General features: G+C 40.2%; 1 protein-coding gene across 3 annotated transcripts in view; it reads right to left on the reverse strand.

Annotated features, from left to right (window-relative positions):
* RFTN1 (raftlin, lipid raft linker 1) overlaps window positions 1–22349 on the reverse strand; it is a 135886-nt gene that overhangs the window by 25930 nt on the left and 87607 nt on the right. For all 3 annotated transcript variants that reach the window (XM_078377249.1, XM_020780138.3, XM_078377248.1), the window contains 2 exons: window positions 19615–19818; window positions 1816–1931 (listed from right to left, as the gene is read on the reverse strand). In XM_078377249.1, the coding sequence (XP_078233375.1) occupies window positions 1816–1931; window positions 19615–19818 (320 nt within the window). The remainder of the gene's footprint in view (window positions 1–1815; window positions 1932–19614; window positions 19819–22349) is intronic.

The raw sequence follows: 22349 nt of genomic DNA on the forward strand, positions 1-22349 counted from the left end.
CTAGGTGGGTTTTCCAGGAGCCAGTTGAGACGTTTAGTCCTAGATATTTAAAGGACTTCACTTGTTCTATAGGGTGGCCATCAATCTACCATACATGATTTTTAAACCTATTGGCAAATACTAGTATTTTAGTTTTTCCATAATTAATTTTCAGTTTTTCTTGTGTTGCTAGTTGATTAAAATCTTTCAGCAGCCTCCTTAGCCCTTGTTGTGTTTGTGATAACAAAACAGTGTCATCAGCATGCATAAGTACTGTACTGTTAATTTTCTAGATCCCAGTTTGGGAAGTACATTGTTATCATTGTTGCTCAACTTAGCAATTAATGAGTTGACGTAAATATTAAACAGAGATGGAGCTAACAAACATCCTTGATGGATACCTCGTGTAGTTGGTATTATAACTGATAATAAACCTGAGCGATCCATCCTGACCTGAGTCTTTGTGTCGGAGTGGAGCTCTTGGATCAACATCAACAAACCTTTATACACGTTTTGCTTAATTTGCCCCAGAGACGATCTCGGCTTATAGAATCAAAGCTGCTCTGAAATCAATAAATGCTACATATAGACACTTATGTTTTAGTTTTACATACTTACATACTAAGTGAGACAAAACACAACAGTGATCTGTTGTTGAGGGATTACATCGAAAGCCTGCCTGCTGTTCTGCAATCATTTCACTAGACTCAAGCCAAGAATTTAAATTTTTGCCAGATATTTAGTATATATTTTTGATGAGATATCCAGCAAACTAATAGGGCAAAAATTGGCTGGATTGCTTGGTTCACCTTTTTAGTATAGGGACCACTATATTGATGTTCCATTGTGAGGGAAAATAACCACTCTCATTAATTTCTGTAAATAAAGTTGGAAAGATAGAAGCCCACCAGTGGGCTTCACCCACAATTCTGTCCTTACCAAGTGCCTTTTCATTCTTTAGAGTAGCAATTACTTCATAGATTTCACTGGGGTGACAGGGTCCCATACTGGCGAAACATTAGGAAGAACAACCTTCCGAACACAGCCAAAGAGCCCGAAAAACCCACAACAACCATTAGGGTCCCATACTGTTTGCCATAATTTAATTTACATTCTGAAAAGTAGTAGATGTCATTGTCATAGTAGTAGCAGTAGTAGTTCCCCAAAGAAGCCAACACAAACTAGTTTGTCTGCAAAATGTGAGCATTCTTTTTTAAAATAATAAGAAAACAAAATCAATGTCAAATAAATATACTGTAAATAGTCCCTGCACTGCTTCACTACTGCTAGAGTTTTGGGGAAAGACTGTACAAGATTCTGTAAACTGCTACAGGAAGTTACTATTAATAGATGTTATGAGCAAAATAAAAGGCTCCACTGAAATCGCTGTTTAGCGAAATCATTGTCTAGCAAAAAGCATTTCCCCATTGGAATACATTGAAACCTGTTTAATGCGTTCCAATGGGGAAGAATCGTCATTGTCTAGCGAAGATCGGCCATAGGAAAGTCGCTTTGCAAACCACCGATCAGCTGTTTAAATCACTGTCTTGCAAAGCTTAGGTCTCGAAAACACCCGTTTTGCGAGCATGTAGGGAGCCGTCAAAATCGTCATCTAGCGAAAATCGGTTTGCAAAGCAGGGACCAAACATTGTCCAGCGAAATTCCCTCATAGGAACCACTGTTTTGCGAATCGCTATAGCGATTGCAAAAAGTCAATGTCTAGTGAAAAAACTGTCATGCGGGGTAACTGTCTAGCGAGGCACCACTGTATTCATTTCTCATTGGCATGGCTCAAGATAGTGGAAACAAACAAGAAAAGCAGAATAGCACACTTACTTCAAGAACGGTCCACTGTTCTACAACAATGGCATCATAGCCTTGTATATTTTTGCTGTCATCCACAGAAAGTTCTTCAAAGATGAACAGTCCATCTGTCATGCCCTGGAAGGAATCTGTGTAGAAACAAATTATTTCTGTAAGCTACAGATTTAGATATCCTCTCTGGAAGAAGTTTTGAAGTCTGTATGCTGTTTATCACAATCCAAATTTCTAACAGAACTGGTAGATATCTGATGCAGACTTGCACTGTCAGAAATCGTTATGACAGCTTGTACAGCAGAACCCCTGTATCCACTGGGGATTGGTTCCAAGCCCTCAGTCAGAAGCTGAAAAATGCAGAACGCTGTTTTAATAGTGAACACTATACAGTACATGGTCTCTGCCTCCATCTAGTGGCCAGTTCTGGTAATGACACCATAGAAATCTATTTCTCAGTAAGTGCTATACTCACCACTGTCTCTGGTTCCCTCTAGTGGCCAGTTTTGCTAACTTCATTATATATATATATTATAGATATAGACCATGGATGAATCAGAATAGATCCTGACCGTGAGGATAAAGGGGTCACATTGTATTTACATGCATTCTCAAAACAGGATCTGTGCATGTAGGCACCTGTGTATCCTGGGGCTTGAGCCGCTCCTCCTCTCTCCCTTCACTAATATTTCTGACACTTAAGAAGCAGCGGCAATAGTTTTGTTTCTAGGTGCAGGCCTTTTGCGTTTAAATGAAAGACAAAATCATGGAAGAGGCGTCATATAATTCATGTTTATGAAAGAAGGATACATGAACGTTTTGTGTTTCTTCCGTGTTTCCTACTTTGTCTAACCTTTAAGTACACATGCATCTTTTTTCTGTCAAACTGTCTGAGAACTTTTTCATCCAATAGTGTTGCAAGGGCTGTCAGCATCAGCAGCAAATCAGAATGTGGAGGGAATGGGACTTTTGAATCTACATAAGGGTCTGGAACCCAGTGAGCTCTTTGCTTCAGTTGTTACTCCATGCTGGTGCACTTGGTAGGAAGGAGAGAAATCTCCCCATGTTCAAAAAGTTTTGTTTGGGAGGGGAGTATAGATGGGGATAAATGTTTAAAAATGGCAATTTGTTTTGATCCATTATTCGTCAAGGTTAACGGATCAACAAATACAAATATACGAATATTCTTTGATGAATCAACAGATCAATCTGTCGATTTATCTGCACTTTAAACGGCTATAACGCTGGCCCCCAACAACCTAGAGGCACCAAATCTGCAGGGAAGCTTCCTCAGACATGTTTCTACAACTCCTGAAAGTTTGGTGAACATTGTTGGGTCACGGACTGCCGAGTTATGTAGTCACAAAGAGGACCCCCCAGGAAAGATTCCCCACAAGTACTTAGAGACTCCAGAATCACAACTGAGTTTCCTATGTACGATGACTTGTTGAGGGAGGCCGACAGGGGTAAGACGTCTTTGTTGGTCCTCCTCGACATCTCAGCGGCCTTCGATACTGTCGACCACAGTATCCTCCTGGGGAGGATCTCCGAGTCAGGTATCGGAGGCCTGGCTTTGGCCTGGTTCCACTCCATCTTGGAGGACCGCCCCCAGAGAGTGCAGCTAGGTGAGAGTGTTTCGGCCCCGTGGAGCCTCAAATGTGGGGTTCCACAGGGGTCGGCTATCTCCCCAATGCTGTTTAACATCTATATGAGGCCACTGGGTGGGGTCATCAGGGGGTGTGGAGCATCGTGTCATCAGTACGCTGATGACACCCAGCTCTACATCTCCTTTGTACCAACTGCAGGTGATGACGTCCTGTCCCTTCAGCGCTGCCTGGAGGCTGTACTGCAATGGATGCAGGAGAACGGGCTGCGGCTGAACCCGGACAAGACGGAAGTCCTGAGGGTGGGTGGCCCTGTTGTGGGCGGCCTGGGTGACTCTCTCTCATTTGGGGGGGTGGCCCTGGCCAGGAAGAGTGGGGTTCGCAGCCTGGGGTACACCTGGACCCGACGCTCACCATGGAAACGCAGGTGGCGTCGGTTGTCCGCACCGCCTTTTTTCATCTTTGGCAGATTGCCTGGCTGCATCCTTACCTAGACACGGGGGCACTCACTACCTTAGTACATGCACTTGTAATCTCTAGATTAGACCACTGCAACTAGCTCTACGTGGGGCTCCCTTTGAAGCTGACGCGGAAACTTCAGGTGGTGCAGAATGCGGCGGCCAGACTCCTCACTGGAGTGAGAAAACACCATCATATCTCTCCTATTCTGGCCAAGCTGCATTGGCTGCCCATCCGTTTCCACATAGACTTCAAAGTGTTAATGCTCACATACAAGGCCCTAAATGGTTTAGGACCTTGATATTTGGAGGAACGCCTGCTCCCACCTAGATCTATCCGGATCACCTGCACGAGCCAGGAGGTGAGGATGAGGAGCCTAACGCCGAGGGAGGCCCAGAAGGAAAGAACACGAAATCGGGCCTTCTCGGCGGTGGCTCCTCGCCTCTGGAATAACCTTCCTCCAGTGATTCGTGCGGCCCCTACGCTGGGCACATTTAAGAGTCAGCTAAAAACATGGTTATATGTTCAGGCCTTCCCTCCTGTCAACACTTAATTTCTTTCCTCTTCTCATCTATTTTTTTTGTGTTATTATATGTGGTGCTGTTTATTTGTAAAATTTTTATGCTTATTGTATACTTTTTATGGAAGCCGCTCAGAGTGGTCAATCTGAACAGATGAGCGGGATATAAATCAAGTAAACAACAACAGCAGCAGCAGCAGCAGCAGCAGCAGCAGCAGCAGCAACAACAACAACAACAACAACAACAACAACAACAACAACAATGTCTTTCCACAACACGCCTGCCAACTTTGGTAAAGATTGGATATCGGACATCTGAGTTATTCACCCGCAAATTGAGTCCCCCCAGGAGAGTTTAACACACAGCACAGAAGCCCATTTTGCCTACCGGCAGCTGATCAACTGATCAGAAGCCATTAGGCAGCCACCACCCCCCACACACAGCCAGGCATCCCAACAGCCTACCCCACACCCCTTCCTTTCCCTACCTTAACCCCACCCCACTCCCACCGGCACCCCCTTACTTTAATAGCTGCTGCCGAGGTCTCCATCAGGCCCCCACAGCCACGGCATGTAAAAAGGGAAACTGGATGCCCTTTGCAAAGATGGCAGCTGCGGCTTCATTTAGGGTAGGGAAGTTGCAGCTGCCATCTTTGCAAAGGGATCCTGGATTTCCTTAAGGCAGGCTAAGGGAATCCAGATTTCCCTTTGCAAAGATGGCAGCTGGAGCTTTCCTACCCTAAATGAAGCTGCAGCCGTCATGTTTGCAAAGGGCAACCAGTCTCCATGCGGGGCTGCAAGGCCAGAAGACCTCAGCAGCAGCGATTAGGTTAAGAGGGTGTTGGTGGGGGTGGGGCGGGGCCTAAGGTAGGGAAAGGAGGGTAGGCTGTGGTATTGGGTGGCTGTGTGGAGTGTGGCTGATCAGTTGATCGGTGGCCGGTAGGCAGAATGGTATTTTTTTATATACGAAGGACGAATAAAAATGGGTAAATACGTATTCATCCCTTCATATTCATGGGGGTATCTGGAACCCACAAATACGGTTAGACGAATATTTAACAAATCGGCTATATTCGTCGGAAAAACTGATCCGTTTTTTATATTTGTCCCTATCTCTAGAGGGGAGCTTTGATTATAATTCTTGCCTTTATTTGCTTGCTTTTCTTGGTTTTGAGGAGAGAGATGAGGCTGTATGTGATTTTTTTAATCCTTTTTTTACCCTGTGTGCATAGGGAGGGGAAAGTACTTTCCTTTTTAATTTTTTTTAAATTGTTATTACTTTACTGTGCATTCATTCTGTTAAAAGTGTATATTTTGGTGAGGTTTTGTGGGACCGTTTTTTTGTTTTGTTTTGTTTTGTTTATCTGGGTGTGCGAGAGGGGAACTCTGTGACTTGGCCAGACGCCACTGGACTGTGTAAGTGGCGGATGTTGCTGTTGAGTGGGCTCAGCTTGAATCATTTTTCTCTTATTGTTCTTGGTGGTGAGCTGTTGCTTCCTTTAGTGAGTGGGTGTCTCTGTGTGTCAGGCAGCTAGTGCATCCTTGCTTCCTTGTCTTTTTTCTATTGTGCTGTCCGGGCCCAGAGGGTCTGTTGTGCTGGCTGGGTTGCAATATACCATTTGCTTTTGGAGTAGATTGATTCTTTGTTATGTTGCCTCTGCTTTTTGGGGGAGTATTTTAAAACATTTTTCAGGGCTTTTGAGTACAAGAAATCTGGAACAAGGGAATCAAAAATAAACAGGAAACCTGAAGGAGGCTTTCCCTTTTGTGTAAAATGAAAGAATTAGGACATAAAAAACAGGAAAATGGAAGAGGTAGCCCTGAAAGAACCTGAAATGAATATATATAGAACACTTTTGCTGTGCACATCGCTGTGTGTTTCTCATTCTCTCAAAGTCATACTTAGAAAGTCTCAGAGGAGCAGTCACCTGAAAGAGTGGTGTCACTTGGATGCTAGTCATCTTCTAAGGTTCTTCCCTCTAGGTTCCCTCACCAAACAAAGTCAGGTAAATGGCTATTAGACACCACAGCTTTTTGCCAGAGGCACAGAAGGGGTTATGGAATATCTTTTGATGAACAGTTTGCCCCTGAGGTCTCCACTGTAATCTTTTTCATACTATGTGAGGAACCTTTTATTCTTTGAAGCTTTTTAATAATTCACATCAACAATGTTTGTACTTTTTACATTCAGATGCCACGACACCTCTGCTATTGGTTTTATTCTGTGGGCTGTGGCTATTTTAATCTGTTTTACAGATTTTATATGTATGTTTTATCGTTATAAACAAAATGCACAAAACATTTTCACATTTCGATCTAAAAGATGACTGGTTGTTCTGCCATTATATGATGTTGCATGGAAAATGCAGATACTAGTTCTGACAAATTTCCAATTCCTCTCATAGAAACACAGAATAATGGAGTTAGAAGGGGCCGAGAGGGAGGCAATTAACACTAATTCAGCAGGTTCCCTGGAAAAAAGGCAGTGAATCCCTAACATTTCTCTGTGTTTGCTCAATGATGTTTCCCTCCTGAATAAGGTTGTTATGATAGATATCAAGAAAATAATGACGAAAGGGAGATTCTTCTCTTTGTGGAATATCTCTCCTACTCTTGTCTCAGAAACCTGTGACTTCAGTGTTTGAGTGGAATCTTACTTCCAGAATCCCAAGGTAGGATTATGATATTCTAAGCTAAACATGTAATTAATAATTGCAAGTTTTAGAGTGTCTGAATAATTTAAACTGTTGATGTTGTAGTCAACCCTGAGATAAGCAAGCAAGCAAGCAAGCAAGCAAGCAAACAAACAAACAAACATAAATAAATAAATAAATAAATAAATAAATAAATAAATAACATAAGTATATCAAGTACGTCTGACAATTTAACTAGCAGCAAAGACATTTTTTTCTATCCTGTTTCCCCTAAAATAAGCCCTACCCCCAAAATAAGCCTTGGTTATATTAAACCCCGCCCTCCAACACTGTGCAGCATTGTGCAGAAGATGACATGACTGTAAAATAAAACATCCCTTGAAAATAAGCCCTAATGCATTTTTTGAGCAAAAATTAATATAAGACCCTGTCTTATTTTCGGGGAAACATGGTAAATATGAATTATTCTTTGGCTTTTTTCTCTCTCCCTCCCCCCCCCCCAACTCTCTAACGCTGGAACAAAATTCCTCCAGGGTATTTTCTTGGAAGTTAACAGTAGTAAATTGAATAGAATCAGAGCTTTCAGAAATCTGGGCAGCTTCTTCAGATTTGGGGAATTCTTCTATACTGTATCTCTTCAACAAGCTTTTCAGAGGACAAAAGCTATAACAAGAATTTTTCCATTGTTCTGAATTAGAATTGCCAGTCTCTTCTGTGTTTTCACACAAATACATCTCCCCACTTAGCACTGTTTAGATGGAGATGTGTGTGAGGATAGCTCTTTAACCATGAGTGCATCTTATGCACTGGGGATTTCAAGTTAATGTTAGGATTGCCACATTCCAGTTGTCCAGATCTCAGCAGATTAAGCTGCATATTATGATGGAGTAAGCAAATTTTCCCAGTATGCTTATGGAGTAAGCATATTTGCCCAGTATACAAATTTTGCACATTAATTGTTGCCTTATTTTTCTACAAATATGTTTCAGTGTTGGCATCATTTGTATAGTAAGCCTTGACCTGAGAGCCATTATAATATAGGTGGGACAATCATGGATAGACTGAGTTGCAATTTTCAATTTGGTCAGTAGGCTGAGGCCCAAAAATGCCTGTGTAATAGTGGCAGTGTGATCCACTACAGAAAATTAGCAGTGCAGCTTCCTCACAAGTTCCTGCAGTTCAATTTAAGTTGTTAAATAAATAATAACTATTAGAGCTATCCTCACACACATCCCCATCTAAACAGTGCTAAGTGGAAAGATGTGTGTAAAAATGCAAAAGCTTTAATTGTCTAAATTACATGAGGAAATGTTCAATTAGAGTATTTTCTTTCTCTTAATCAGAAACTGTATTTTATTTCCTGTTACTTGTTTCAATGATCAAGTACTGTTCAGGAATCAGAGAACCACAGCTACGGTTCTCTGATGCCTGGAGAGCTCCTAATGAATGAGGTAGCTTATTTTTAAGTGTTCTTTTGGGGGATCTTAGGGGCTGCAAAAATTACCTGGGGGATCTCATGTGGCCTATGAGTGTCATGATTCCTACCTATGGCTTGAGTGCTGGCCTGACCCAAATTCAAGACCTTCTCAACTAAACCTAGTGCATGAAAAGAATAGTTAATTTAACATGCTAACGTTTAGAATGACTACTTTCATGTTAAATGGAGGGTTAAAACAACTGATACATCTAGAAACCAATGTTTCAAAAGCAACAATTTTAATACTAAGGCATTAATTTTCTTAATGTAAAAGTGGGTATTTTAATGTTAATATATTTAATTAAAGCTCTAAGTAGATCTACCTCACAGGCCTGTTTAGGGGGTAAAATGAACAAAGGGAAATCATGCAAAGCAGCCATGTATTTGACTGGTGCATATAAACAAAGATTGATGTTTTGACATTCATAGATGCTTCTGGTGATATTTTCATCAGAGTGCTCTTGGTTTGTGCTCTTAGGTTTTAACCGATTACAAAAAACTACACATATAAAATGAACATATAAAATACTAAAGAAACACCTATGAATGATACATTGGCTGGAATCCTGCTGTGGAAGCTACACTGCACAATCCTGATGATATCATCATCTTCGGTTTCAGGGGAATTATAAACTTCCTATTCTCCTCTTCCAGTGTTTCAGGGATTCCTAGGGATCCCCTTCATCTTAGGAAGCCTTCAGGAGTTGCCAAACAGTATAGAGAATGATTTGAAACTAAAAATCACTGCTGACACTCTTAGCAACAGGACTGGGACCACCAACTATGATTTTTCACTTTAAATTGCTATCTATTCATCGTATGAGGCTCCTAAATGCTTCCCTGGAATCTGGTGAGGGAGAATAGGAAGATTTTGATTTCCCCAAGACTGCCCCAGCATGGGCCCAGCTGATGATGTCATCAGAGCTGCACTTCATAGCTGTGGCAACTGGATTCCAGCAATTTTCAGCTGATTTGTCAGTGAAATGCAGGGGACAGTATGGGCAAAAGGCAGAAATCAGGAGGCACAAATTGAATACTTCCTTATGACTAGAAAATATACAACCTTATCTTTCCTTGCTATAGTTCAACTTTCCATCACTCCGCACATGTGTGCTTGTTCTGCACCACAGATCAATTTTTTGATTCAAAAGTAACACCTGTGTGTTTGTGTGTGCGTCTATATGTCTGTCTATGATATGAGATTAATCTATCAGTGCAGAAAAAATCAAAAGCCAGAAATGTACAAATCAATTATTCCCCCATGTGAATACCAAAGAGTACATATGCAATAATTTGCTCTTGAATGAGCAGGAAGCAGTAGTCCAAAAATGTCAATATCAGCAATAACAACAACAGTAACAAAAAGCTGTTACAAAGTTGTTTAAAGTATTAATCTCTGGGAGTTGCCACTTAACCATGCAATCTATTTGACCTTTCTCCTTTCCAGTAAGCCTGACTTCTAACCATTTCAAGTTGTTTTTACTTCTCTGTTTAATCCTGTAGATTCCTGCACATTACATCTACTTAGTTAAATCCTGAAAGCTAAACAATCAAATTAAGTCTCATTTGTTTTAATAACTAAATCACTATACCATAAAAACAAAACACTTCTTTGGTATCATGTTCTTTCTCTACCTTCACAAAGCTCATGTAAAAGGCTAATCCCACCCCTTTCAAGAGAAAAGGTTCCATTATCACTGAATTTTTTATTAAGGTAGGATGTTCCCCCACTGTGCTCAAAAGGGTATTTTCACTTGGGCATATTAATATTTGATGCTGTTCTGCTGGGCAAAATGTCATTTTAATGTTCTTGCACATGATTTACAAGATGACTATGGGAAAAGATTTCTTACTCTATTATGACAGCTATACTAGTGGGGAACAATGTTTCCCTGTGTTGTCCATTTTCTCTGAACCATTAAACCTTATGCACAAAGCCTAAACTTGATGTGATTGTTATTATCAACTGAAAAATTACTGTCATAGAATATTGAAATCTGCTCTCCATGTTTGTCATTTATTGGTGTTCGATCATCAAATCTGGGCTGCTTCGCAAATGATGTGTTTCCTACACTGTAAACAGACCCATGTAAATTGAGTGTGCCATCACTAAGTGTGCCATCACTTAGTTGTGGGTTTCTAACAACCTTTGTTGTAGAATAGGAACATGCATGTTTTGTCATGCATGACAGTATATACAGTTCATACAAAACTTCCTACATGAAAGATAAATGTTTATAAGCACATGGAATTTGTGTGCATGCATCTGCATGTGCTTGTATGTGTGTGTATGTGTTGGAAACATTGATCTCAATTATAATTATGTGTGTACAGTATGTGTATTAATTACAAGTCATTTCTTTTCATAATAATATTATTTACAACTAAAAGTAAGCCTCTTGAGAAATGTCCACTAAGATCCTGTTAATATTTAATTACTATTTTAGTAAATATTATTTAATGCCATTCCTCATTTTTCAGTTGCTGGATAGAACTTGGGAGTGAAGTTATTCTATAATATGATTCTGTTTAGATTGATGCTGATATCTAGATAATCTTTCATTGCTTACACAATGTTGTACTAGGTACATCAAAACAAACTTCCATTTTTATGACTAGAGACAGAAGATCCCTTTGGAACCAGCTATTCTCCAGCAATGTATTCTATATATAGGAAAATCTCCTACAGTATCATATAGGTTCGCTTGTTGAAAAATAAATTGTTATGCTCATCTTGTAAGCTTGCTTCTGAAGGCACTGGACTTTAGAATAAGACATTAGGAAATTCCCTCAGAGTCCCATTGTTATGTAAATGCACTTCTAATGTTTAATCAACAGAGTAATATTTCTCATATGCTACATTTGGGATATTAAGCAATGCACTGATGTAGGTCTAGAAATAAAAAAAATTGCCTTAAAAACAGTCTTAATTAGTCTGTATGAAACCCAGTGACTCATTGTTTTTAGAGTTTCTACATATAAAATTAATGACTATTTGTTTCTAAACAAGTTAGCTTGCCATTCACATTACTTGCCAAGAAGCTAGAGAAAGCATTCCATCATGTGCTTTTTAGTTTCCATTTTACTATGGAAAAAAATAAGACATGCTATTAATTTCATAGTTTAATTTTAACAAAGATAAACAAATTACATCAAATTATAGAAGCAACTTTTATTTGATCTTTCATTTATATCCAAAGATCCAACCAAGAAAGCCACTGTTGTTGCTTGAGTATATGTCACTGGTACCATTTTCTGTAGTTTCCTACATGCCAAACAGCTGCTATAGACAGTTCTCTGATCCCTTTGTAGCCTGATTTCCTGGTGCATGATAGAATTGAAATAGAATGAGGGGCAAATTGAAATCTGAACTCACATGGAAGCACCTTCCACTTGCATAATGGAGTACATCTGGATCCAATAAGAAGCATTCAAGAAGGGAAGTGAGTTTTTTTTAAAGCAACTACTGTAAGAGTCAAATGACCTATGTTAAATTTCTGAACCAACACTTTGAGTTCAGTTTTCCAGTAATGGTTATATTCAAATTTTTTGCCATTTCCCTTTCTTTTCAAGTTTCCTGTCTGATGAGCACCTACCATGAAGAACTGATCACATTCTCCAGAAATCAGTGTATGCTCCCACACACAAACACACTGTTCTGCATATTTAGACATTTATTGATTTATGCATATTTAAAGCCCCCTAGAGTCGGACACGACTGGACAAAAATTGTCAAGCGGAACCTTTACCTTTACCTTTTTAAAGCTCAGTTAAAGATTTGCTCCTCAAAATATCTGAATATTTATCAAAAAGCACCAAGCAACTTTCAAAACCTCCACCTATCTATATTAAGGAAAGGTTCCTCCTTCTATATTTGTATTTATTTTTGTTCTCCATATCTACATTATTTTTCTTGCCCAAACAACACAGAACTAAACTCCACATTAATATTGACCCTGCAGTAATGAGGATGAACACCATAACTCATAGTCCACCAATGTGCATGGTATTTATGGAAACTAAAATCTACAATCTAAAATGTGACAGAGGTAAAATAGGGAGCAGTAAACAACGATGGAAAATGCCATTGTTTCAGATACATATTAGGTTTAATTATAGACTCAGTCACAGGAAGGCATGGGAACTAGGGGACTGTCCAAAGACTTCATGGAAAATACAGGTTTTGTGAATGAAAAGAGAGGGAAAGAGGGAGGAAAGAAAATAATGCAGATACCTTTCTGTAAGTAAGAATAGGAAAGAATGGAAGAAAGAATATTCACCTACATTTTCTCATATACTCAGCTATGGATAACATTTTATTCATTTAATAAAATAGGTTTTAGTCCATGAAAGCTATGCAAAATAAGTATTTTATGACACAAGAGACATAGATGTTTTTGCTTCAGCAAACTGACAAAGTTATCACAGCACAATATGAGATATAATGAAATTCATTCTGTTTCCAGCAAGAACAGCATTAGATGCTAAGACCAAAAAGTAGTTCAGGTCATAGTGTGAAGGCACATAATGCAGAAACCCTGCTGAAGTTAATCACCTCCATGTCTAATCAGTGCGGGAACAGGTTACCTAACATTTTTATGCAAACTGTCTTGAGTTCCATAGAAGAAAGATCACCAGAAAAATGAAATTAAAGCCTTTAGCTTAAAAATCAGAGTGCGAAACACAGTAATCTTAAATAACCTGTGTTCAGAGCTTTTGCTTTCAGACCAAGTTTTAAAAATAACTTTTATGTTTACCACAATAGCACTAATAAGCATGAATACAAACACTGTCTTTCATATTGTAAATACTATAGGATTAGCATAACAGCCTTATAATGAGGCCCTATTTGCCAGGGGCAGAGAATCTATATTAAGCCTTACTGGTTTATTGAAGTAAAAGCAGGAGGTTTTCAATACCTGTCTGGCTCACTTTTAAGCTGCTTATTGAGCTACTTTGGGAATCAAGTAAAACATGAAATGTACAAATGTACTGAGCAGTGTGTTTGTGTGTGCGTACACAATGATTTCTGCAGAATGTGATTAATTCTTCACGGTATAAGTTTGTCAAAGACGAAACTTGAAAAGAAAAAAAATGAAGGGAAGGGGTAGAAAATTGAAATGAACATTTGCTGGAGAAATTCAGCTCAAATATTTGTTGTAGAAGTTTAACGTACAGTATGTCATTTGGTGGCTGCTTTTAAAATAACAAATCCCTCCTTTTCTTGAAGGTTTGTAGCTGGATCCAGATGTTCCCATCCTGTGACTGGAAAGTGCTTCCATTGTAGTTTGAGTATCAAACTTTCCTACATTCTAAAGATTTCAGTTCTATCATGCATCATAGAAGCTGTTTTGAGAGTAATAATAACTGTGTTGTTCCGTCAGTTCTAAGTTCTGGCAACCCCTTTTCAGGGTTTTCTAGATATAGAGTACTCCGAAGTGGCTTACCCTTTGGGGGTGTCCTGGGACCATGCAGCTTGCCCAAGGTCACAAAGGCCGGCTTTTCTGGGATGCAGAGTGAGAAACTAAACTCCCAAACTCTGGCTCTGCAGCCAGATACCTAACTGACTGAGCTATCCAGCCAGCATTATTTTTTTGGGGGGGGGAGGTTTGGGGGCTGGTACAGAATAGAGAACCACTGACACATACTCAGGAAAAAACAGCAGCTTGCTTGGTGGAAGATTGGATACTAATGGAAGTAAAACGTAAGTATTTTCTGTAATATACCTTCTGGTATATGGTCTGAGCAGTGGATGACTTTACTGGCATTGCTAAATTTTGGTAATTAAAGATGTCTCCCTCCTGTTCTGTGACCTCTCTGAGTTCCCAACAATGAAAAGGATGGCCTTGGGCATGTCAGAATAGAATTTAGATGCTCAGTTTCTTAACAAGAAATTGCATCTGCTAGTCAGATCATCCCCCTTCATGGATTGCTGCCTTGTCGTAGCGAAGGGGCTTGAGTAATTCAGAGAGGCTATGGGCTATGCCCTGCAGGGACACCCAAGATGGACAGGTTGTACTGGAGAGTTTGGATTATCGATTATCATATCTACTATTGTGGGCAAGAATCCCATAGAAGAAATGGAGTAGCCCTCATAGTCAACAAAAGAGTAGGAAAAGCTGTACCAGGATACAATCTCAAAAATGAGAGAATGATTTCAATATGAGGCAGATTTTTCAACATCTCAGTAATCCAAGTTTATGCACCAACCACCGATGCTGAAGAGGCTGAAATTGACCAATTCAATAAAGACTTACAACACCTTCTAGAACTAACACCAAAGAAACATGTTCTTCTCATTATAGGGGACTGGAATGCTAAAGTAGGGAGTCAAGAGGTAAAAGAAACAACAGGTAAGTTCGGCCTTGCAGTTCAAAACGAAGCAGGGCAAAGGCTAATAGAGTTTTGTCAAGAGAACAAGCTGGTCATCACAAACACTCTTTTCCAACAACACAAGAGGTGACTCTACACATGGACATCACCAGATGGTCAATAACGAAATCAGATTGATTATGTTCTCTGCAGCCAAAAATGGAGAAGCTCTATATAGTCAGCAAAAACAAGACCTGGAGCTCACTGCGGCTCTGATCATCAGCTTCTTATAGCAAAATTTAAGCTTAAATGTAAGAAAGTAGGAAAAGCCACTGGGTTAGTCAGGTATAATCTAAACCAAATCCCTTATGAATATACAGTGGAAGTGAAGAACAGACTTAAGGAACTAGATTTAGTGGACAGAGAGCCTGAAGAACTATGGATGGGGGCTTGTAACATTGTACAGGAGGCAGCAACAAAAACCATCCCAAAGTAAAGGAAATGCAAGAAAGCAAAGTGGCTGTCCAAGGAGGCCTTACAAATAGCAGAGAAGAGAAGGGAAACAAAATGCAAGGGAGAAAGGGAAAGTCACAGAAAATGGAATGCAGACTTCCAAAGAATAGGAAGGAGAGACAAGAGGGCCTTCTTAAACGAACAGTGCAAGGAAATAGAGGAAAATAATCGAAAGGGAAAAAACAGAGATCTATTCAAGAAAATTGGAGATATTAAAGGAACATTTTGTGCAAAGATGGACATGTTAACGGACAAAAATGGTAGGGACCTCACAGAAGCAGAAGACATCAAGAAAAGGTGGCAAGAATACACAGAGGAATTATACCAGAAAGATCTGGATGTCCCGGACAACCCAGATAGTGTAGTTGCCGACCTTGAGGCAGATATCCTGGAGAGTGAAGTCAAGTGGGCCTTAGAAAGCATGGCTAACAGCAAAGCCAATGGAGGTGATGGCATTCAAATAGAACTATTTAAAATGTTAAAAGATGATGCTGTTATTGTGCTACACTGAATATGACAGCAAGTTTGGAAAACTCAACAGTGGCCAGAGGACTGGAAATCTTCAGTCTATATCCCAATACCAAAGAAGGGCAGTGCCAAAGAATGCTCCAACTACCGTACAATTGCACTCATTTCACATGCTAGCAAGGTTATGCTGAAAATCCTACAAGGTAGGCTTCAGCAGCATGCGGACCAAGAACTCCCAGAAGTACAAGCTGGATTTCGAAGGGGCAGAGGAACTAGAGACCAAATTGCTAATATGCGCTGGATTATGGAGAAAGCTAGGGAGTTCCAGGAAAATATCTACTTCTGTTCCATTAACTACGCAAAAGCCTTTGACTGGACCAAAGCAAACTATGGCAAGTTCTTAAAAAAATGGGAGTGCCTGACCATCTTATCTGTCTCCTGAGAAATCTATATGTGAGACAGGAAGCAACAGTTAGAACTGGATATGGAGCAACTGACTGGTTCAAAATTGGGAAGGAGTACGACAAGGCTGTATATTGTCTCCGTGCTTATTTACCATATGCAGAATACATCATGCGAAAGGCAAGACTGGATGAATCACAAGCCGGAATTAAGGTTGTTGGAAGAAATATCAACAATCTCAGATATGCAGATAATACCACTCTGATGGCGGAAAGTCAGGAGGAATTAAAGAACCTCGTAATGAGGGTGAAAGAGGAGAGTGCTCAACATCAAAAAAACTAAGATGTTGGCCACTGGCCCCATCACCTCCTGGCAAATAGGAAGGGAAGATATGGAGGCAGTGACAGATCTTACTTTCTTGGGCTACATGATCACCGCAAATAGTGATAGCAGCCACAGAATTAAAAGACGCCTGCTTCTTGGGAGGAAAGCGATGACAAACCTCTACATTATCCTAAAAAGCAGAGACATCACCTAGCCGATTAAGGTCTGCATAGTCAGAGCTATGGTTTTTCCAGTAGCGATTTATGGAAGTCAGAGCTGGACCATAAAGAAGACTGGCCGCCAAAGAATTGATGCTTTTGAATTATGGTGCTGGAGGAGACTCTTGAGAGTCCCCCCTGGACTGCAAGGAGATTAAATCTATCCATTCTAAAGGAAATCAACCCTGAGTGCTCACTGGAAGGACAGATCCTAAAGCTGAGGCTCTAATACTTTGGGCATCTCATGAGAAGAGAATACTCCCTGGAAAAGACTCTGATGTTGATAAAGTGTGAAGGCAAGAGGAAGAGGGAACAACAGATGACGAGATGGATAGACAGTGTCATCGAAGCTACCAACATGAATTTGACCCAACTCTGGGAGGCAGTGGGAGACAGGAGGGCCTGGCGTGCTCTGGTCCATGGGGTCATGAAGAATCGGACACGACTTAACAACTAAACAACAACAACAAGAGTCAGGTCATCTGCCATATGAGGCATAAGTTATGACAACAGGATTTCAGCCATTATCAAGTTTGAGCCTCATTATAGGAATGGGGGATACAGGGGATAACTATTAAGTGTCAAAATAGAGGTTGTGATTTGCATCTACCACTGGAGATTAGGCTCGGATGCGGAATGTGTCACGTCGGTATTTAGTTCAGTACAACGTTAAATATAACCTATGGTTATGAAAGTGCATTTTCCTCACAACAGAATGGAGGGGCCTTGGTAAGTACAAAAGACAAGAGTTTTTTCTGTATCAGCAGCTGAATTCTGGGGAACTTTATTTTAAGGGAAGTCAGGCTGGCTCCATCTCCAGCTTCAAGAAAGTAACCAAAATTGTATTTTTCTGTGTGTCCTTCGGTCTGTAATACTGGTTTTAAAATTGGCTTTTAGAGTGCTTTTAAGCTTATTTTTAAAGACTGTTGACTTTTTTAAAGTGGCTTTTAAAACTGTTTTAAATCCACTTTAAAAGATGTTTTTATTTATTTATTATAAATTCCTTTGAGAGACCAGTGAGCATATAAGCAATAAATAAATATTATAAACACATAATAATTACTATACAATTGAAGTGGGTTTTTACAAATTATTTCTGTCAAAAACAGTGGGAGAAAGTCATAGTTTTGTGACTTACAATCTGTGAGTTTACTGAACATTTAGTTTGTTATTTAATTCAAACACCATCATAAAGTAAGTAGCTGGAGATATTGGTGTTCTCAAGTTCTAAGTAGTGTCATGCACGCTTGAAGAGAATGTACATAATGTACAAATCACAATATCTTTTATTATAATTTCATAAAGAAACATATGCAGTGGTGTCCCGCTTGATGATGACCCCACTTGATGATGAAATCGCTGTATTTATATGGGATTTTTTCGCTTTACGTTGATTCGGTCCCTGCTTCCCTGAACTGTTTTTTCGCTTGACAACGATTTTCCCAGCTTTGTAAAATGGCTTCCCTTCGCAAAATGGACACCTTCCCTTCGCAAAATGGGTGTTTTCCGGGTGGAAGCTTCACATTACAGTGAATTAGAACAGCTGATTGGTGGTTCTCTATGGGCGATCTTCGCAAAACGAGCGGGTATTTCCCCCATTGGAACGCATTAACCGGTTTTCAATGCATTCCCATGGGTTTTTTACTTTTGCATGATGACGATTTCGCTTTACAGCGATTTTAACGGAACAGATTATCGTCGTCATGCGGGGCACCACTGTATTAACTAATATGAATGGCATAGTTCAAGACACCAAAAACAATGTTAACTCTCCTTGTAAGGGTCAAATCATGAGTAAACGGAAATATATTTTATCTTCTTGTAATGCTTTCCCTTCAGACATGCAAATCTTTGGAAGCTAGTGCATAAAAAAGTAAACATACAAATAAAGTTGTGCTTATTTCCCAGTGGCTAATTACAAAATAAGACAAGCTAATCTGACAAATACAGATTGAGTCAAGCTCATAGTGTAAATAGACAATCTCTTACCTCTTAAGGGAATTCTGCAACTAATGACATGTTAGCTCAATCATTCTGTTCAGCCCTAGGAAGTACATTTTACTTCATTTCCTGTTACAGTCACTAAGAAGGGCAGCAGTCTAATAAACATAGCTGAAAGCCACTGTTCCAGAAGTGAACAGACTACAGGGAGGTAAACTGCTCAGTCTACAGTCACACATTCATTCAGCAATGTCCAATGCTATTTCTTACAGAACTTCACTGCTCCCAAAAAGCATTCCATTTATTTCACTGGATAGAACAGCTCCATTAATGTACTGTAACTTGCTCATGCACAGAGTTGTGCCCTCTAATATGATCAGCCTGGAAGCCTCCTGACTTTCTACTTATGTGTTGATACAGCATGTACACACACAAACACCATGACTATGGACAGAAGTTTTCATATAGCCTAACTTGTATTCAGACTTAAAACAAACCTACCACTAACCCATAGCCTACAAAACACCAAAATTTTATAGGCATTAAATTCAGCTACTTGCGACTGTGTAAAGGTGCTGCTGCTTCAAAGAGTGTTTCTGATTGACACTAACAAATAATTCACACTCAGCACGGCATGTAGTTTCAAGATGTAATTAGCAGGAACAGAGAATATTCCTTTTACTAAGAACCAATCTGAAAGACTGGGAGTTAAAGGAACAGAGTGAGGTGCTGCTTGAGCACATCTGCTTCATTACTTTGATTTCAGATATTTAAAAAACCTCTCCTCATCACTTTTTCTCCAGTTTCTGCGTTCACTTGCAAAATATTTTTGTACATTCCAGCAAGCACAGACAAGGAGAAAACAGGTGTTCCATATTTAAAGGTTTTAAGATAAATAGGGTAATAGGCTTGAAAAACAATTCCATACCATTTACCGTTCCAAGACTGAAGACTGCATTCACCAATGTGCTCCCTTTCCGGAAATGATCCGTCATGTGTTCTAGCCAATTAGCTTCTAAGCTGCAAAGGCTCTGCCCATTACTGATTACTCTCACGGGAATTGTTACGGTGTAGTATTGGCTGGTTCTCTGCAAGGTCTTTGGTTTGTTGAAGACTGCGAAGATCTCAGTTTCTAAAGTTAAAAGAACACAATATGCTGAAATAGCTGCAACTAAAGGAAAATAGAGCTCTTTCTTCCTCTCAATCTACCCGCAAAAATAAGTACTACTGTACATTATGAAGCACTATTAATTGAGTTCTTTCTAACACAATACTGTACTAGATTATTAACATAAATGAGTTTTTGTTGCTACAAAACAACTTAATTTTTATAGCAGATGAATGGAACTATTTTAGTTTATGCATCTAGACTGCTGTTCTAGTACAACTGCTCATACACCTTTTATTTTAACATAATTTTACCAAACAAACTGCTGCATTCTATACTCACCTGCGAGTTCTTGTGTACAAGGCTGCACACAACCTGTCCTTAAAGTGACATTCATTCATTGCAGCAACTTTCTTTGTAGGGCACTATGCTTTTCCCCATCTAATTAATTAATTCTAGGAACCTCCCTTAGTTTGCATTTCTCTCAAGCAGTGAGTACAATGAATGTTTCTCTTCCTTTGTACAAGACATGTCTTTGTTATTTGCATGTTCTTCAGTGTCTCTTCATCTGCTGCTTTGTTGCATACCAGTTTCTTTCTCTCTTTCCCTATGAAGTAGTATATAAGAGTCCTTGTCCATCCAAATAAGAAAGAAACAACCGGAAATGAAATCAGTAATTGTGTGGAGAGTGTCTGTGTGTCTGTGATAGTAGACACCTTAATTTCCACTATGAAAGACATTTATTCAGATCATGGCAGGGAGATACGCGGTTAAACGTCCCCTACCCACCCTCTCATCCACCTACCATTCGCTCAGGACTGATTAGGCTACTCTGTGGCGGCTTTTACATTGTGATCTGTGCCATCAAGTCAGAACCAACTGATACCTACCATTTGATCCCATAAGACTTTTCCCATGATACAATTTTCAGATGCCTGGGTTTAGAAACTAGACTGAGTAAGCCATAAGCACTGGTACTTCATATGTAGCATATTGTTTTCAGTTAATATTTGCACCTCATAGAGCCATCAAGTTTTTGTATTACTGTTTTTCAAATATGATCCTAGTTACAAATTTTATCTCATCTGGCTAACTTAAGACTTAGGCTAGCTAGGATTTATATCTGTTAAAATTCCTCCACTTTTCTTTGATCGCGAGTCTTGCTGATACCAATACGTGGTCTTCCTTCTTTTTCGTGTGATACTATGTCTTTATTCGTGGTTTTACTCTACTACACACCAGGGAGTGATCAGTATAGCAATCAGCATCCTGATAACTGTGTGTGATCATAATATTAGGAAGTCTAGGGCGTCTAGTGAGGATCAAATCGAGCTGATGCCAATGCTTTGATCTTGGATGTCTCCAGGAAACTCTGTCTTGAAGCTTCGTATTAAAGAATGTGTTGCTGGGCAAGCCCCGGGAAGCCTCTGAAAGCAGCGCTTGCCGCGGGGGGGGGGTTTACCAGTTTTCAGTTGCACCATCGAGCACCATTGGAGGACTGGCGGGGGACTTCAGAAAGCGGTGCTGGCTCCCCTCCCGCCACCTCTCAGCTGTTCGGCGCTGGGTCTCAGAGCCTTCCTGGGGCTTGCCCAGCACGGAAAAAGGCAGGGGAAAAGTGCCATTTTTGAATATCCCGCCCTTTCCCCCTGCATTTTTTTTTCTGGGCAAGCCCCGGGAAGCCTCTGAGAGCCAGCACTGAACAGCTGAGAGGCTGGGGGTGGGGAGCGGAGATGACCACAAAATGGCTGCCACCTCTCAGCTGTTTGAAGCTCTGGTCACACAGAGTCCGGCTGTTCCGGGGCTACCAAGGCACCGTGAGGAGTGGGGCTAGGTCTACAATACCTGGTACTGTAAATGACTTTGTTCTGACTTTTTTTGTTTCTGAGTTTTTTCGCCCATAGGAATGCATTAATTAAATTTCAATGCATTCCTATGGGAAACCACGCCTCGCAAGACAAAAATTTTGCAAGACAACATGACTCGCCGAACAAATTAATTTCATCTTGTGGGGCATCACTGTAGTTCTTTATCCATGTTACCAAACACCTAGTGGCTGAAATCCTGTACTAAGTCTTAACTAGATAGGCCCATTGAATCTGATTGAGAGCTGATGAGTTATGCAGCATTCTTTGTGCCCAGTTTCCTAACCCTTCCCCATCTATAGCACATCTCTGTACTAGAGATGTCACAAGGCCTTCCTCTATGTGACTGGAAATGAGGGGAGGTATTGTGTTTACTGGTCATCACAACACGGACCACACACAGGGGGGAAGAGGTCTGAAGAGAGGAGCTGCTTTGCTACAGGTCCATAAATAGAAAGGTGACCATAGTTTGGAAATGTCTTTTTCTTTTTTGGTCTATAATTCCCAGAATTCCATAGTCATCATGGCCAGAGGTATTTTGGGAGTTGTAGTCCAAAAAAGTAACTTTTCACAAGCTTTGCAACAGGCTCCCCGCTTCAGAACTTCCCTTCAACAACTAAATGGGCAGAAAAGCTCCCTCTTTCTTTGAGCTAATTCTGACTGCATGGAGAAGAATGTCTGAAGGGGTCCCTA

Source organism: Pogona vitticeps, chromosome 6 (genome assembly GCF_051106095.1).
Source record: "Pogona vitticeps strain Pit_001003342236 chromosome 6, PviZW2.1, whole genome shotgun sequence".
In the NCBI taxonomy this organism is placed as follows: domain Eukaryota; kingdom Metazoa; phylum Chordata; class Lepidosauria; order Squamata; family Agamidae; genus Pogona; species Pogona vitticeps.